General features: G+C 36.3%; 2 protein-coding genes across 2 annotated transcripts; both read right to left on the bottom strand.

Moving 5' to 3' along the window:
- Window positions 1-10,473: 10,473 nt before the first annotated feature.
- Window positions 10,474-12,000, bottom strand: LOC145679346 (E3 SUMO-protein ligase ZBED1-like). The gene has a single exon (XM_081749930.1). The coding sequence runs from the start codon at window positions 11,998-12,000 to the stop codon at window positions 10,474-10,476; it is 1,527 nt and encodes a 508-aa protein (XP_081606056.1).
- A 4,095-nt stretch (window positions 12,001-16,095) lies between these two features.
- Window positions 16,096-16,725, bottom strand: LOC145679345 (zinc finger MYM-type protein 1-like). The gene has a single exon (XM_081749929.1). It carries the CDS (start codon window positions 16,723-16,725, stop codon window positions 16,096-16,098), a length of 630 nt encoding a protein of 209 aa, XP_081606055.1.
- Between the last annotated feature and the right edge of the window lie 3,117 nt (window positions 16,726-19,842).

Genomic DNA, 19,842 nt, shown 5'->3' with positions numbered 1-19,842 from the left:
TTATTATCGCTCAGGGCATAACATTACAACCAGAAATGTAACATTTGGCAAGTATATTTCGGTTTTGTTTAGTGTTTCTGACGAGAAGAAGAATTTCTCATCTCTTTTCTGATACAAAATGAACAAAATTGAGACGAGAGTTAACATTTTACATTTAAGACGGCACAAGGCTAACTCAAATTATCGTCTCCTCTTGGAGATGGAAATCGAGACGAGACAAAAAGTATCGTAAACATTTCTCGTTTTATCTCGATTCTCAAAATAGTGTATGTCCATTCTTTAAGTGGGAATTGCTTTGTAGACTGAATCTTATATGCTATTTTGTACCTTTCTATTTCGGAGCTCATTGAATTTATTATGGTCTGTGTAAATGTTTTTGTAGCAAAGCTTTTATAATTACTTCTGCATATCCTAAATTTAGTTTATTATATACCTTACTGTTCAGTGATATTAAGTTATTTTTATTAGAGTTATCTTCCTCGAAACGTACAGTAGAATACATTCTACATGAAACTTCAGTGGAACGCTTTGGTTTAAATTTTAGTAGTTGCAGAGGTGTGTCCTGGAGGTCCAGACACCCTCCCAAAATCCCGATTAATCTGTAAGTTTTGCCTAATTTTAGGGCAACTTTAAAAATTTTAATACCATTTTTATTATTATTATTATTATTATTATTATTATTATTATTATTATTATTATTACTGAAAATTTAAGACCTTAATATTACGTCCTGTTGCAATGTAAATAAGCGTACTGAAGTTGATAGGAAAATAAAAAGAAAGGATAAGAGATAGTGATAGAGAAAGGATAAGAGCGATTAGTGTCCGGAAGGAAATTAGAAGGTGTCAGTTCCTGGACAACGTTAATATCGAAACTTCGGATGCCTAAACAGAAATTAAGTAGGATTTGTCTTCACCGCGGTAAATAGTTACACGCTTTCTTTGGCTAAAAGATTTTCGATTATGTATGCGTTATATTGATATTTTAATAAAATATACATACCAATATAAGAAATTATAGTTCCTATTTACAAATTTTGGTTGAACGGATATATGGAACGTGTTGGAAATGGCAAACGAAAATATTATTATTTCTAGCAGTAGGAGTAATAGTGGAAGACGTTCGGAATAATTGCTCGGATACAATATCGTTTCAGACGCATTGATGACTCATATTAGGCCCTATGCATGACCCTTAGGGGTCGTTTTTAAGAATTGTTTGCTAAACACGTTACGTTTTCCACCACAGTACGAATCAAGGCTGTAGACAGACATGTGATGTCAGTTTGCTAGTATTTTCCTGTGAAGAAAGCAGTCTCCACTCTGACTTGTAAGACCGAAAGAAATTGAGCATTTTTCATTTTATTACACATCAGAAATATGAATATTATAGTTCATAAAAACAACTTACCGCAGCAAGAATCTAACCCGGGACTCCTGAAGTACGAAACGAATGCTCGCGCCACTACGCTAAGACATCTCTGTTAAATAAGAGTCAAAAAAACACTTGTTTATGTAGCAAATTGCACGCGTTTACAATAACGACGAAACACACTGATTTATGTCACGATGAAATACTATAGTCGAGAGACTTCAAATTTAAATTAAAAAACAAAAATAGACATATAGTGCCTCAGACCACTTTCTTTTCTGATTCACCGAAACTATCTCCCTATCTCGCTATTATTGCAATTACAACTATCAATATTCAAAAATGCCTGAAGTTCTTTTTCACCTAAAAGAACGAAGCAGACTTTGGTAAATTAACATCACAGCCATTTTTTTGCAAGGTGATTGCGAACATTTAAAGTGTTCATATTACAAACTGAGACAGCGGAATGGCCTACTATAGCATAGAAAAAGCGTCTTAAAGTTTTCGACTCGCCGGATACTTGTCGCCGGGCATTTGTCACACTTCGCGCAAATTTATTAAGTAACGGTGTGGCAGAGTCACAAGCATATGTGACTCATGTTCCAAGGATTACGGGTTCGGTACCCGCTGGTGTCAACATTTTTTTTTTTGTTGTTTTTTCCTTCAACCAATAAAGCAGCCATTTTAGCTACAAGTAAAATGTTAATTCTCCATATGTTTATAATGAATTAACACAATAGAAATATTCAAATCAGTTATAAAATCTTTCAATATTTCATGGTAACTGGCAACAAAATACAATCTATTTCGTAAATATATTGATATCTAACTAACTAACTAACTCTATGGCCTATGGAACGCGGAGGTTCAATGTCGCGTTCCCAAAAGCTTTCCACTGACTTCTATCCTTAGAGAATTGGATCCAGTTTCTACTTTGTATTCCTATCTCTGCGAGATCCATTTTAATATTGTCCTCCCATCTGCGCCTAGATCTTCCTAATGGTCGTTTTCCGATTGGTCCTCCAGTCAAGACTTTGAAAGCGTTTCTACTTTCTTCCATTCTAGCTACATGACCTGCCCACCTAAGCCTCCTAGACATGACGACCTAACAATGTTGGGTAAACCGTATAAATTATGTAGTTCCTCGTTATGAAGTTTCCGCCATTCCCCATTCCCGTTCCTCTTGGGCCCGAATATTCGTCTAAGGATCTTGTTCTCAAATACTTTCAGTCTATGTTCTTCCCTCAGACCATGTTTTGCAACCATACAGAACAACAGGCATGATTATCGTTTTTTATATTTTAAGTTTCAAATTTCTCGGCAGAATTCGCGACAAGAGATTTTGAACCGAATAGTAACACGAATTTAATTTCTTCGTGAATATGATTTTCCTCTGTTAATATTGATCCTAGATATTTGAAACTATCCACTTTATCAAAAGTATTATTTAATATTTTAACGCATCCACAATTTGCCGTATTACGGTCCCGACGCACTTCCATGTATTTAGTTTTCTCTGCATTTACTTCTAAACCCATGTTCCTGCAAGCGTTTAATAAGATCTCAGCATTTCTTTGTATTGTTCTCCTATCATCCCCTATTAAATTTACATCATCAGCATATCCCACAACCTGGTGAATACCGTTCAACTCTAGGCCCTGGTTGCTATCTTTGATTTTCCTTATAGCGTATTCCAGAACAAAGTTAAATAATAATGGCGACAACGCATCTCCTTGTTTCAGGCCATTTTCGAGTGAAAGCTCGTGGACAAACGTTTTCCTACCCGGACTTTACTTTGGGATCCATTTAAACATATCTTAATTAATCTAATTAGCTTTCTCGGTATTCCAAGTTCTGTAAGAACGATGTATAATGTTTCTCTCCTAACCGAGTCGTACGCCTTTCTAAAATCAATTAATAGTTGATGTACCGGGGTATTGTTTTTCCACTTTTTTTTGAGTATTTGGCGAATGGTAAATATTTGGTCGATAGTTGATCGATTTTGTCTAAATCCGCACTGATAATCTAGAATAATTTCATCTGCGTAGGGGGTCAATCTTGCTAATAGAATATTTGAAAGGATTTTATAGGATGTTGACAGAAGAGAAATGCCTCGATAATTATTAGTCAGATTTGTCGCCTTTGATTGATTCTTTCCACTCTTGTGGCAATTCTTCCTTGTTCAAGATAAGGAGAATGAGTTTGTGTATCTTGTTCCACAATTTTTCGCCTCCAGCTAAAATTAACTCAGCAGGAATTTCATCTACACCCGGAGATTTGTGTTTCTTTAATTTCTTTATAGCAGTTTCTACTTCTATTCGGTTGGGTTCTGGAATATACGGTTCTGCGGTGTGTATCTCCTTTTCTCCACGCACACTAGTTTTTGGTTGCGTGTTAAGCAAATCGTCAAAGAAATCTTTCCATTTATTTAAGATGCTATCCGTGTCAGTGAGAACTGTACCGTCAGATTTCTTTAATATATAACCACAAGGTTGATAGCCTTTCTTAAATTCGTTGATTCACTTATACATGTCCCGGGTGTTTTTATCTTTACTATTATCTTAAAGTTCCTTAATTTTAGCTTTCAGAAAATCGCTAAAAGTTTTGGAAGTTTCCCGCCTGATATCTGCGAAATTTTGTGTAGTTAGTTCATTCGGATTTTGTAGCCGACGTAATTTTGTATGTTTTCTCTTCTTTGCTAGTTTAATGCATTCCTGGTCGAAGCTTGGTTTGTTCCTACGTATTTCCGCGTGTCCCAATTTTTGTTTTGCCGAAATTTTAATGCTATCTCTAATTTCAATCCAGGTATCCTCAACACTAGTGCACTCCGAATCTTCTAAAGCCGAGAATCTATTCGAAACTTCAATCTGGCATTTCTCTCTTACCTGGCTCTCTTCTAATTTCTTTAAATTAAATTTCTCCGTTTTCGGACATTGAATATTACCTTTATTCAACGATAATCTCTCTCGTATTATCGCTACTACCAGGTAGTGATCAGTGTCACAATCAGCCTCGCTAAACGACCGGACATCAATTATGCTAGATTGCCTTCTTCTACCTACTAAAATGTGATCAATTTGATTATGTGTTTTTCCTTCTGGTGATGTCCAAGTGTATTTATGAACGTCGCGATGTGGAAATTTTGTACTCTTCACGATTAAGCTTTTGGATGTTGCGAAGTTCACGAGTCTAACACCGTTGTAATTACTTTCCTTATGCAGACTTTCGTTCCCTATAATCGGTTTGAAAATATACTCTCGTTCTACCTTAGCATTGAAATCCCCTAATAGAATTTTCATATGGTATCGCGGGAGTTGGTCAAATATCCGTCTTTTATATCGTCATCCTTATCTTCAGTTGGGGCATGTACATTTAAAACAATAATATCACACCATCGTCTCTTAAGAGTAATAAAAGAAAGTCTGTCAGTAACAAATTCAACCCGTTTAATTGCTGGTAATATTCGTTTGTGAACGAAAAACCCTGTTCCTAACTGGTGATTTTTAGTTCCTTCCCCGTAAAAGAACGTAAAATTTCCGGAATTCGCAGATCCATTTCCTTCCCACCTAACTTCCTGAACTCCTACTAGGTCCATCCTGTATTTCTCTAACTCACTCGTTACGGATTTTAACGCGCCTGCTCTATAAAGACTTCTAATATTCCATGTTGGAAATCTCATGTCCATTTTCTTTTGCTGAGGTCGTGCCAAGTTATCAGTCCTTGTCCGAGGCTTTTGTGAATATTTTCGAACAAGTGCCTTTTTTTACAGGATGAGGTTGTTCGCCTTACCCAAACCCGCAAGCTGGAGAACCACTCCTAGTCGTCTGTCCGCGACTGCTTATTCAGTATATTCGCAGCTAACCTCTATATCTAGAGGCCTTCTCCTCGATCCGCAACCTGAAGACGCGCCATGCCGTGGTGACAGGAACCCACGTTACATGGATATATTGATATCACGAGTTATATTATGGTTACCACAGTCGTTGTGTAAAAAATGTTCTTATGCTTCGTGTCTACATCTGTTGACAGTTTGTGTGTATTACAAGCACTGGCACAAATGGCACGGTGGGCATATCCCCTCCAAACTTGGAACTGAGTGATTGTGCCCCCAATAATACGATTTGAACTGTTCTCTTGGGGAGAAATGTGACGAATTGTGTCCGATTGCCACATAGGAAAATGAGATGAAATTGATATCCCCCAGAATAAGTCTCAAATCTGCCCGCCTCACAATGTTGAAGACAACTTTGCTCCCCTGATCCTCCACAGTATTGTTTTTCAACATCATAAATATTTTGAACATCGCTTAAAAAAATATATATTGGAACGGTCTTACCCGTCCTCCCCCCTAATATTGGAGACAGATTTTCGCCGCTTTATAGAAGTGGAATAAGGGGTAATCTCCTTTGGTTATATTGAAATTCATCGAGATTATCATCTATGTTAAGTTTACTCATAAGCAATGCTTAAAGTGAGCCGGTATGAGGCGGTTATGCATCCGAAAGTTACAAACTCGGCCGGTATGGCATACCGGTAGTAATTACTGATTTAAGTTGTAATTGGCGTATAGAAAAAAAACAGCTTTTACACAGCAATAAGTACGATGTTAGCCTTGAGTCAACAAATATGTTTGTAGTATCAAAGATTTCGCTGCTGCTGCTTCGAAAGTAAATAACAGTTACCTATCACCCTATTCAATATCAGAATTTGTGCTCTTGATTTTTTCAACATTTGTGCGAGCAATTCCACCACCACACCTGAAAAAAAATCTAACTACCGCACCGCCCACTTAAACTGTTCAACCTGAATCTGCCTTTGACATTGGCAGGATCCTTTTTTATATTCAAAAATATTCTTTTAAACATTGTATTTACAATTATAAGAAAATTAGTGTTAACCACGAGACGAGAAAAGATCAGAAAAAGCTTTTGAAAATGGAAATCAGATGGAAAGAATCATTAAACACTAGATGTTAGAGACGAGACGAGAGTACCTACAAAACCTAGAAAACGAGACGAGTAAGTATATGGACATATATGTGTTTTATTGTTTTAATCCACTTAAAGGCCGCGTCGTATCATTATGTTATTGTAAATGCGACGTTTAAGTAAACGTACCATCCGTGTTCTTCCACATTTAGATCGTCGATAAGGTCAAGCAAAATCTGAGGAAATCATACCACCTCTGCTTTTTTCCCACTTCGTAATCACTATTGTTCATTATTGCTTCGTAATCACTATTGCTGATTCTTATGGAAGTCTAAAGGCTAGTTGAACAATAGCAAGCCTAATCCTTCCAAGCCGCTTACCTTTTATAGTTTTATATGTGGATACTCAAAAATTTTCCTTTTAAGTTGATTCAGTTTAGAGAAGCAAAATTCCGGTTAGTTCCCAAGGACTAGTTCGGAATAAAGATCAGTTCAAAAGAACAATTCATTTAGTTTGTCTAGTTCGCGTAGTTCCAGGCTTACTACAGCACCTGCGCATTAAGTTTTCGACATCTGGCCGATGCGAACTACGTATGCCTAATTCAGTTGGCTATAGATGCGAGCAACATTCAGTCCGTTTCTAAGTGCGTTGCTTTGCTCCTTTAATGTTGTGATTGTCTGTGCTAATTATGTAAAATGAAGCATACCAAGCGGTCAATAGAATCGTATTTCAGTGCTTCCAGAGGTAATGTGATGAAAAGTAACTCCGGTGTAAGTCTTTCACAGAAAGACTCCGGAAGTCTACAGGAGGAATCTACCGGAGCAAGTTTAAGTGATACCAGTGGCCAATTATTGAAATCCAATAGTGCACCTTTGTGTTGGAACCAGACTAAGTTAAAATATTTAAAGAAAAGTACCCGTGGTTAATTGTCTCGAATACTCTTGGTTTTGTAAAGTTCAGAACTTGAAATTGTATTCAGGTGTTGGCGTATTGCTGGCACAGCTGTGGATTGCGCGTAGTGTTAAACCTTTCGAGTCTACAACGGAAATGCAACAACATTCATTACTGGAGAAAGTTTTTGAATATAAGAAAAGTATTGCCCACTGTACCACAGCAAAAATGCTCTTCTTGGAGACTGAAAACCAGAGCTTAGAAAAACTTTGACAGTGAAAGCAAATGTAGGTTTGTAACAACATGTCGAACTTCTCGAACAGCATACTATGTTGCAAAACAAGACAAGTCGTTTCTGGATCATTCCCATTTAATAGATCTTCAAGTATCAAACGGTCTTGATATGGGGCGAATTTTACACAGTAATTTTGTATGCGTGAGCATTGTAAGATACATGAGTGCTGCAATGAAAAGTAGACTTATTGAGAAAATTACAAGTGCTAAGTCTATGATAGGCATTATTGTTGATGAATCAACCACATTAACTAACAAAATCGAATTAAATATTTATATACGTATGCGTATTCCGGATAGTGAAGGAATTGACAGTAAAGGCAATAACTGTAGCGATATATTTATATGTTCTTTTTATAACAATTGGAACTTCTGGATCAAAAATCATATACGTAGGCGTATCCATAAATCCCAGGACAGTGCTCATAACTAGGGATGTGCGATACTTCGATATATCGATCGATCGATCGATATTTTGTGAATATCGAAATTTCGATATTTTGTAAATATCAAAATCGATATATCGATACTTTGATATATTTCGATATTTTGATACTTCGATATTTTTCGATATTTCGATACTTCGATATTTTTCGATATTTTCGATACTTCGATATTTCGATATTCTTTGATATTTCGATATTTTTCGATATTTCGATATTCTTCGATATTTCGATACTTCGATATTTTTCGATACTTAAATATTTCGATATTTTTCTATTTCGATATACTTCGATATTTCGATACTTCGATACCATTCGATATTTTGATAATGGAGATGGTCTCCATAATTACTAGAAAACATGTTTTAATTAAAAAAAATAAACATAAAAATGTTGCGTGCAGTTTGCCCGTAAATAGATGGCTGAGCGCCGCAGATCAATAACTGATATCAAGGCATATTTTGAGTTCTATACTGAAATGGCTGTAACATATTCTGTGTGCCAAACATGATCAAAGCCCAAACAATATAGTCAACATGATGCCAGAATCGAGAAAATGTGGCGATCCATAAGGGCGCATATAATCTGCAAGCCTTATCCTTAGTTTTCTCGAAACTTCCTTGATGTTAGTCAGTCATCTGTGGCGCTGAGCTGCTCAAACACGACATTGTGTAACAGGAAAAGAGCTGAATAATGAGTACCTGCTGTGTTTATAAACTCTGGTATAATTGGATAGAATAGATATATTTATACAATATTCCAGATATATTTATACAATTTCTACGTACTACATGGGAACTAACGCATTAAAAAAGAAAAAAAAACAATAATGTTATACCACCGGACTGGATAAGCGAAGTCTTACTTAAATGTTACAGTGCTATCTTTAAAAATTACACAGTACTCTTCTGAAATCTAACATGTTTTTGTAAACCTGACAATATTTCAATTCTTTTTTAAGAGTAGGTAATAAAACCTTACCAATTTTTATTTTGTAAAGCATCATACAATTATCATATTTGTCATATTCAAAATATGTTATGACATGTTCACAACTTCAAAAAACAAATATTTTAATATTTATAAAAATGATAGCTATATTTTACTATATACCAAATAATTCAATCAGTTCTGCTTAAAGAAATTAGTGATGTGATATAGACAAATAGACTTGTATGTCAGTATATCCATAAAGTGTATAATTTTACTTATAGGGTGTGACAATGAATCGGGCCATTTTAAAAACGTTATTAAGAAGAAATGATAAAATTTATTTGGGTATAACAAACTGGAATATAAACTAGATATGAAAGCATTTACTTATTTGTGAATTTAAGTCACCAGACAGAAAACAATCTTGCACAAAAAAGAAAAACAGTGTTGCACCAAAAAGTTACTGTCCAAAAATAACATCTTGCCGATGACCGCCATTTTGCACTACACTCTCAGTAAGTCTCTTCCTAAGATCACACGTTACTCTCTGCAACATATCTAGGAAAACCATGTTATCGCTAGATTATGGAACATACCACTTCACTCGATCTTGCGGGAAGTGATTTTTGCTTAGGAAGCATCTGAAATTCAGTCTTCAAAGTTACTGCACCACATACAATTCCAGAACTAAAACGTTGCATTTAGAATGAAGTTGCTAGAATTTCCCCAAGATATGCTGCAAGGAATAATAAATTACCTTAGGAAGAAGCATAGTGAGCGTGTAATGTAAAATAGCGGTCATACGCAAGATGTTATTTTTTGACAGTAAGTTTTAATAAAACATTTTTTTCTTTTCCGTGCAAATTTGTTTTCTGTCTGGTGACTAAAATTCACAAATAAGTAAATGCTTTCATGTCTAGTTTGTATTGCAGTTTGTTATACCCAAATAAATGCCATCATTTCTTCTTAATAACATTTCTAAAAATAGCCCAATAATTCACTGCTGCAGCCTTCACTTACAGTAAATATATTAAGACACAGAGAATACTGATACGCCCTTCACAGACTTAACATTATAATGTCCACTATCATTATCAGTACAATTAGTTAAAAAATACAGCAAAACAAATATTTCTGAAATAACCAAGAACAATTGAACATCAACGCCACTAATGATATTAAATACCGAGGTGTAATGCTGTTTTAAAATGTATTGAATTAAAAGCACAATTTTTTTTTTCATCTCCCACTAACATTTCTGAACCTTTCAAAAATTCCTAAATTAGAGTAGACGATTTACATCTAAACATTTGAATGTTTGACTTTTAATGTAAATGTACTTCTCATATTTTACATTTGTTTAGAACTGGATAACTTATTTACATCCAATTGGATTTGTTGTTACTTGAATAAACCTTTAATCATTCAGCACTGGGGAACAAATTTTTTGTTCATTGCGAGAAAAATCAACTGCTCAGCATGAAACCCAGTAAGAGCAGTTCGGTTGTCTGTTACAACATTTCCTCCACTACTAAAAACACGCTCAGATGGAACGCTGGTGCCTGGTACACACAAATATTTTTAGCGAGTTTGCTCAAGTGTGGCAGAACTGACTAGTGATTACGCCACCAAATAAGAGGATCGTCATTCATACAGGGCTGTGGCATTTTTAAATAGTGATCAATCTCTTCTGCAATTTCATCCTTAGGAGTTTTCCGATACTGGCGTTCCTTCTTCTTTCTTTTAGCAAACACTGCCTCAAATCCAGACAGTTGTTTTTCTGAACGCTTTTCACATGTCGGAAGTACCTCCATGGCGTTTGATTCATTGGCTGATGAATCTGGAGAAAGCTCGTCAATTATTGCTGATCTCACCGAAGACATTTCGTTTTCATTCAGGTAAGTTTCTCTGAAACGGACGTCCAAAAACGTGCTCATTTGCAGCAGTTTACATGGAGGTTTCAAATCTTCAGGTTCATTTTCACTTACATCACTGTACCTTTTCTTCAGAGCGGAAAGGACATGTTGCTTGAGTTCTGGTATCAATGGATCCTCAGCTGTTGGTCTTGCATCCAATTCGATGCCAGGTGGACTTCTATTTTTATCAGCTGAGCCACCAGAAACTCCCGCATCGTCAGATTCTTCACTTATCGACAGAAGTGGAAGGATTGCACTTCCTGTGACATATGAATCTCCACTCATGAGCTGAGACATTTCCTCTAATGGTTTCAGAAGTGCTATAACTTTCTTCAGCAGTTTCAACTCTGAGGGATCAAGCAGCATGTCACTGTATTTGCCCTTATAATATGAACTGAAGAGCTCCACTAACCCACTGTACTGAGATTCTACAGCTTCCAGAAGGTGCAGAGTGGACCACCAACGAGTAGGTACAGCTGCTGAAAGTAGTCTTGGTTGTTTGCTCAAACTTTCCATGACATTTTTGAAATCTCTTCTCAGTTTGGAAGATAATGAAAGTGTTGTCTGTATCTTCTTACACTTAATGATCACACTAGATAGTGGTTCCTCTTTCAAGATCTTTTCAATTCCTATTTGAAGTGTGTGACCGAAACAGCTAATGTGGTTAAATTTCATTAACTTCATTGCTGAAAGAATATTAGCTGCGTTGTCTGTGGTAAAGTCAACAACAGATGCTGTAGCTATCCCCCAGTCATCGAGTGCACTTAATAGGGCATCCTTTAGGTTTACTGCCGTGTGATCAATATCAAGGAGTGAACAATTAAGGCACACACTTAGTAGTTCCCAGTTGTCACTGACAAAGTGTGAAGTCAATGAGATGAAAGGATTTTTCGCAGCAGAGGTCCATGTGTCAGTAGTTAAAGCTACTGACTTCGCTTCTTTCATTAACCTTGTTACGTGATTTTTTGTTTCTTCATAAAGTCTTGGAATGTAAGTATCTGTCATAGATCGTCGCCCTGCACATTCAAAACCAGGTTGTAGACATTTTACCATGTAACGAAAACCTGGCTTATCCACAGTACTATATGGTTGCATTTCTGTAGCAATGAAATAGGCCACGCCCCATGTACACCTCTCCTGTGTTCTTGAGTCCAGTGGTCGGTAATGTTGAAGTGTACGTTGTTTTAACTGTGTAAATGAACTCCTATCCTCTGCCCTATGCATTTGATTGACAGTTGATTGATGAGAACCAGAAGAACAAGACGATGAACTTTTTCTGCAAGCAAAACACGGAAATGATTAATTTTGCGACATGCATGTTTTTAGGCTGGAATTTGGGTAGGAGGAGGGGATTCGGAAATGTTACTTGTAATTCCACTACATTAAAGTACCCCGCAAAAGAATTCGGTTAAAAATGAGAAGTGATATAGTGGAACCGTTATATGCCCAAATTATAGGGGGATTCTGGCCACATTGTAGTTCCTTCTATTTCTCCAGCTTTGCAGTGGTTTGGCTGTCCCCTAGCTGTTTAGCTGTGGGGAATATTTTTAAGAAAAAATAAAATTGGTGTTTAGCTTAAATTTGGAATAATGGGCATTCGAATTTGCCGTTCATTTCCATCAAATTCGACATACAGAGCTGAATATTTTACGAACTGCTTATGCAATAGAATGAAGTCAAATGGTATCAATGATGGGACAAGGGAGAAACATTATGACGAGTTACGGTCGTCGTCCGCCACCTTGGTGGCGACCATATTGGATTCAACGTTATTTTAAATAAGAACATTGTCATGTAATATATCAAATGACACCCTCTTTTAATTAAAAATCGAATAGAGCAGTTCGTTTTATGATAACTGTTACGTGTTTTACTTACTAACCATGTTATGGTACGTTAAGGTAGCTGAAACACAATTATAGCAATTTGTAAAATGAACTGCACCATTCTATTTCCCGTTAAAAGAGGGTGTCATTTGATATATCACATGGCAATGTTCTTAATTGAAATAACGTTGAATCCAATATTTCGCCACAAAGATGGCAGATGACGATCATAACGTCATAATGTTTCTCCCTTGTCCCATCATTGATAGTATTTGATTTCATTCTGTCGCATAAGCAGTTTGTAAATTATTCAGCCCTGTCCCGACTTACACTAATACTTTGTACTTCGAATTTGATGGAAATGAACGGCAAATTCGAATGCCAATTACTCCAAATTTAAGCTAAACACCATTTTTATTTTTTCTTAAAAACTTTTCTCACAGCCAAACCACAGCAAAGCAGCAGAAATCGAAGGAACGTATAATGTGGCTAGGTACCCCCTATAATTTGGACATAATAACGCTTCACTACTTTACTCTTCATTTTTGACCGAATTCTTTTGCGGGGTCTTTTTGGAGTGGAGGAAAACTGATAACACGTAAGAAATTATTGTCCAGAATCTGATCTGCAAATAGTCTTATACATTATTTTCAAGACATCAGCAAGCATCACCTACTGATCAGTGATCAACACTATTCTAACCAAAACAATGAAAATATAGTCGCTACCACATGTGTGCCAATGTACAAGTCTATCAATTTAAATACAAAGTCAAAAGGTTATACTGATCTTGTAGCGACTGGCTGTGTTACTCGATGGAAATCAGACTATAAATTAATATTTCGACTATTCCCAGCATAAAAATGAAATGGAACATTATCCATTCTCTATTTTACTACTGCTGCTGTCACATAACGTTTCGAGGGAGCACCATTTCTCTCGCCTTTAGGTGGTCTTTTTAGTTTTCATTTTTTTTTTGGCTAACTTCCGCCGGTGACAGGAAACTAATAGGGGAGGAGCCAGAGGGCCTCCATATGCACCACCACCCTCTGATCCTTTGGGACATATATTTCTATATTACCTACAGTTCAAGGAAAATTTGTAACCATGTTCCCAAAAAATAGAGATCTGATCTGCAAATAGTCTTATACATTATTTTCAAGACATCAGCAAGCATCACCTACTGATCAGTGATCAACACTATTCTAACCAAAACAATGAAAATATAGTCGCTACCACATGTGTGCCAATGTACAAGTCTATCAATTTAAATACAAAGTCAAAAGGTTATACTGATCTTGTAGCGACTGGCTGTGTTACTCGATGGAAATCAGACTATAAATTAATATTTCGACTATTCCCAGCATAAAAATGAAATGGAACATTATCCATTCTCTATTTTACTACTGCTGCTGTCACATAACGTTTCGAGGGAGCACCATTTCTCTCGCCTTTAGGTGGTCTTTTTAGTTTTCATTTTTTTTTTGGCTAACTTCCGCCGGTGACAGGAAACTAATAGGGGAGGAGCCAGAGGGCCTCCATATGCACCACCACCCTCTGATCCTTTGGGACATATATTTCTATATTACCTACAGTTCAAGGAAAATTTGTAACCATGTTCCCAAAAAATAAAACTGATGCTACTATAAAATCGCGGAACTTTCTTTGTTAACAAACAGTGATTTTACGGAAAGCGTATACCTTTACGTTGACGGTCCTAGAAATTTCCTTAATTATGACAGTGCCATGAAAAATACCTACCTCGTTGGAAAGCTTTTTAATTTGAAACCCTCTTCTTAAAGAAATCAAACTCATGAAAACGAACATAGTTTTGCTTGCAAATAATTGAAAAACAGCAAATGCAGATAAAAGTAAGTAAAATGTCAATAAATAAATAAAAGCACTCAATAAATAACTACATAAATAAACCAATGAAATGATTTTTTTTTTTTTTGCAGAATACCAGAAAAGTTATGGAACGTAACAAGATTTACTTCAGATGGTTCTGCCAATTCTGTGTATGTTTTGTTTGTATTATCCGTTTTAATCAGTGGCGGTCGGTGACTTATGGAATGAGGGAAGCAATTGTTATGGTACCTAATACTACAAACAACTGAAATATTTTATAATATTACTCACTTGTCACTTAAATTTTTCCATCGTTTCCTGACAAATTCTTCGTTAATTACTCGATTATAAAATTTACCATGTCACCTAAATTTTAAGTCTATTCGTCTTCCTTTCCTGTCAAATTCTCCAATCATCCGCTAAAAAAAAGTCACCACTGTTTAACACTTCACTTAAATGTTAAGTTTATTTTTCTTCCTTTCTTGTCAAATTGTTCAATTACCCGATCATAAAATTCACTATGTAACTTAAATTTTAGGTCTATTATTTCTTTCTTGAAAAACTCTTGAATCAACCTATTATAAAATCATCTACCTCACTTAAATTTTAAATCTATTCTCCTCCCTTTTTTTTTTGTCAAACTCTTCAATCACTCGATTATAAAACTCATCATCACTTTCAGCTTGTTGGAATTTCACGAACTTTTTTTTCAATAGATATCAAGGATAGATCAGACAGTCTCTCTTGATCTTGAGTGTTTCTGCAGAATGTGTGAATTCGTCTAAGTGCAGAAAAAGAGCGTTCAGCAGTAGAACTTGTAACTGGTATTGTGGCAATCAGTCCACAAAGTTTGTAGAGTTCTTTGAAAGCAGACGATGACAATCCAGTCCTTTTCAAATAGATAAGTAGTTTTTGAACACCCATTGGTAAATATTCATTTGTAGAATATGCAACGCAGAGTTCGCTTCTGAGCCGGGCAAAATCGAAGTATTGACCATAACTTTCTTTCAGTGAAGAAAATTCTGCATCTGGGAATGGTTTCTGTATGTTCTTTTCATCAAGTAACTGAAGAAATGTCAATTTTCCTAAGTTACTGAATCTAAGCTCAATCTGGCTGCATATGTCGTCATATATTTCACAATATAAACGACGATAATGTGTTTTCATATCACTACCGTCATTTGTGCAACGTCTTTTCCTGGGAGGGCCTACATTTGCGACACAATTGTTCCATACTGAATCAAAATTATTTCTTTTGACTTTCAGAATTTCCTCTGTTTCCTTCATTTTTTTAATGCAGTAATTTATATCAAGTGACTTGGTCTGGAGTACCTCGTAGAGGGAGCCCGTTAAACAAAATGTTTGCTGAACGTTAGTAGCAAGAAGTTAAACTCAAAGTCAGAAAGCACAGAATCAAATCCCCGGGCTTCATGATATGTGTCTTTATCCCATTCTTGTGGATTATCTAAAATAGTATAGAACAGATTCATCAACTCATTTCTGTACTCTACTATTGTTTCAATAAGCCTTGAATTGTAATTCCATCTAGTGGGACATACTTTAGGAAATCTCTTCTTAACTTCTGAATCTAAAGTTGCCATCCATTTTGTGGAATTTGAAAAGAAAGAGGCAAAACTACTAAGTGTCATGAAAAAAATTTACATTCTTTGATACCCGACACTGACTGAGAGAGTACTAAATTAAGCCGGTGTCCTAAACAATGAATAAACAATGCATCAGGATATTTATCCCAAACTTTCTTCTGAAGGTCATTAATTTCGCTAGACATGACTGCAGCACCGTCATAACACTGAGCGACTAGTTTGGAACCACTATCATACTTCTCGGGGGTTTGGAAAACGTGTTGTGCTAAAGCGCTTGCAGTGCGATTTGAGCTGACATCTGTAAAGCCCAGAAATCGTTCAACAACTTCTCCATCGGGAAGAATGTACCTTACAACTGTTGAGAGCTGAGAATGTGATGATATATCACTCGTTTCGTCTAGTATCACAGAATTGAAAGATGAATCAGCTATTTCCTTTTTAATTTTATTTATTATGACAGTGGCAACGCTTTGAATCAGGTCATTTTGTATATGTTTTGACAGTCTCGAAAATACTGTAGCTGTTTGAAAATGGTTGTCTAAAACTTCATCATATTTTCTTAATAACTGAAGTAATTCAATATAGTTCCCCCTGTTAACCGATTCTTTATCTTCCACGTGGCCTCTGAAACTAAGTTCTTGACAAGCCAAGAATATAACTACATCAATCATTCGTCGTACAACTTTCCTATTATTTTTCACTTGCTCGTTATACTTAATATTAATAGTCTCTTGCTTAAGTTGCTGGTCTAGCTGAAAATCTATTCGTACTGAGCCAAAAGTTGTGAGACAGATTTGCGATCGGATATGACTTTATGATTGCTGATGACGTTGCGTGGCTTTCAATAAATTGTTCATGTCATCAAACCCTGACTGATTCCAAGAGCCTTTTTCGTTTGAAAATAACAGGCAAGGCCAGCAGTACAATTTAGAAGTTTTCCTACAACCAGATAACCAGTCTGTCTTTTCATACTGTTGCTTATTAAAATGACGAATACAGCATTTTGTTTTTGTTTGTATATGTGACAGATCGGGTGTATATCGTTCTTGTGAAATTATTTCTTTTTTATCTTGAAAACTAAAGGAATTAAATGACCGCCCTTTTAAAGTTTCTAACACGCATGCACAATTTTATATTTCCCCCATCCCGCTCTTCTCACTGGCTTGCGTCGACGTTGCCATAGGTTAAAGCTGATGGAATGCAAACTGGACAGTCATTCCCTTCCTAGCATAGCCACCACAGGTATTAGGAAAGAGATGCACTTTACAAACCTGCGAAATAATCCAACTTTTTCTTGAAGAAACCAAGTATAATCCTAAACATCCAAATTTTAACTCATTAAAATAAATATTTATTCCGCGAAACAGTTTAGGCTATTTCAATTTGCAGTTCGAAACGAAAAAAAAAAAATATATATATCGCACTACACCCGCACACACTTGTTTCTACGGAATGCTTACAAAAATGCATTCCCACTCGCAACACCACGGCACGGCAAGGCAATTGAGCCGGCTCGTCCCGACTAGGTCGCGCTGTGCAAAATGCATCAAAAGAGCTGCGCGTTGGAATGACTATCTACATTAGCTTCTGGCGTATTTTAACTTAGAAATAAGTAAAATAAAAAGGTTTTAACATAAATAATTTGAAGTTTAAGTAAACTCTTTCAGTACTTTATAATATTATTTTATTTCTATATCACAGGGGAATGACTCATTCCCTTCATTCCATTGAGTGACCGCCTCTGGTTTTAATGTACATTATCCGTGTGCTTTCCATTAATATCTGGAGGTATTCCGAAGCTACACTATGCATACCTTTGTCCTGTATTAAACGATTTGACAGGAATGAAACATCATAGATATCTGAACACCGCAGGCAATGCATTGCTGGTTAACTTCTGTACACCTTATGCATTCAGAAATTGTAAAGAAACTGTTTATGTTGACAACCAATCGTGATTGGACTATATTGATATATTGTCTTTATTATTAACGCATACGATGGATCAACGACAAAGACAGTACTTTTCTAGACATCATCTGATATGTAAATTAATCCTAGAGCAATCAAGTAAAGTTAGGGTGCTCACGCAATGTGTCTATGATCGGGAATGAGGAAAGCTTTTGTAACACACTACGATGAAAACATAATATATATATATATATATATATATGTGTGTGTGTGTGTGTGTGTGTGTGTATGTATGTATGTATTGTGACAGTACTCCTATTTAATCAGAATTTCATGTATAATAATTTTATTTTATTGATCAATTTTTATTTATTTTATGGATATCGAATTTGATAAAATAATGAGGTGAAGGTAAACAACAATTGAGAATTGAGATTAACGCAAGCTGATGCAAATGTGTTATTTAATTGTCAGCGAAATTCAATAAACAAAAATGCATAATGGAGAGTCTGCGAATGCAGGAAGACAATCTATGTAATGCGTTAACTCGTACATAAACGACATTCTGTAAATTATGAAAAGTAATTGTAATCTGTTTGTGAACATTTCACACATTCACGGATATGAGGAAATTGCCTAGAATCGGGAAATCGGAGTTTGTCGAGTGTTGCAGTTTTTGAGTCTTGACACAAGGAAAGACGTTGTTTTTCCAAACGAAAGGAGGTCACACGTGTCGAACAGCAGACGACGCCAGAAAATTCGAAAACGAAGGAGTTGAACAAAACCAAGAGACAAGAGGTCTTCTGGACAGACAGTGAGGGAGTCAACCGTGAGTTTGACAGACAACCGTGGGTTCGAAAGAAAACCAGGAGTTCGACCGAGATAGAAAACTGTGAGTTCTATTGGAAGAGAAGTCATCGCAATCTGAATGGAAGCTTCAGCTTTTCGAGAAGCTCCAGTATTTTATTAGAGAAGTTCGACGAATCATCTATAGCATTTGGGAGTGAGACCAGACTCAATGCTAAGCCGCAACGCCTGTCCATAGAAGTGTCAACTTGGCGACACTGGATTCAACTCTTCAACACCAAGGCCATCAGCGAACGTCAGTTGAAGAGATCGGAAAGGTATGTGTTTCTCCTATTCAGGATTTAATTGCTCAATGCTCGATAAGCGATACTCGTCTGACAAAGTTTCCGATTATCCGTACTAAAATTCACAACACTCATATTCATCACATTTTACTGAATACGAAATACAGATGTTATCTAGTCATAGAAATCATTGTGTTATTATTCGAATTAAATCCCCAATTGGTATGTGTAAATGATAAACCTCTCGCATATAAATTCGAGAACTTGCCCACTCATTCTAGATGGTGAGTGGAAGGCGCTCAGCTCAATTCATCTTTGCATCCCCAAATCAGGCACGAAGTGAGCTGGGTTGTCATGGTGGAGAATGCTTAGGGTTCGATTCCCGGCGAAACTAGTTTGTCATAAGATTATATTACCACCTTGTCATGGTGGAGTATGCTTTGGGTTCGAGTCCCGGTGCAACTAGCTTGTTATCATTAACTACCACTGTGTCATGGTAGGAGTCCCTCCCAACCCACCCTTTCATGGTGCAGATGCGTTGGGTTATTCCCAGTTTAAATATTTGCAAAGAGTACATGGGGACGTCTAAAATAAGTATAATTAATTCCCACCCAACCCACCCATGCTAATATCATCTTTATGGAATATTTTATTACAGCGTAGTAATAGAAATAGTAATAATAAGAAATACCTACAAGCCCGTTCTGACGAGTATTATGAGAAAAGTGTCGGCAAGTACGAGTACGTGATCCTGTTGTACTCAAGTTCGATCCCTGGTGAAAAGAT

Source organism: Thermobia domestica, chromosome 2, assembly GCF_964235325.1.
Source record: "Thermobia domestica chromosome 2, izTheDome1.hap1.1, whole genome shotgun sequence".
NCBI classification, from domain to species: domain Eukaryota; kingdom Metazoa; phylum Arthropoda; class Insecta; order Zygentoma; family Lepismatidae; genus Thermobia; species Thermobia domestica.
This window is presented reverse-complemented; position numbering and strand designations above follow the sequence as displayed.

Coding starts and splice junctions, on each gene's coding strand:
- LOC145679346 (XM_081749930.1), bottom strand. CDS start 12,000: ATGCATAGGGCAGAGGATAGGAGTTCATTTACACAGTTAAAACAACGT.
- LOC145679345 (XM_081749929.1), bottom strand. CDS start 16,725: ATGATTGATGTAGTTATATTCTTGGCTTGTCAAGAACTTAGTTTCAGA.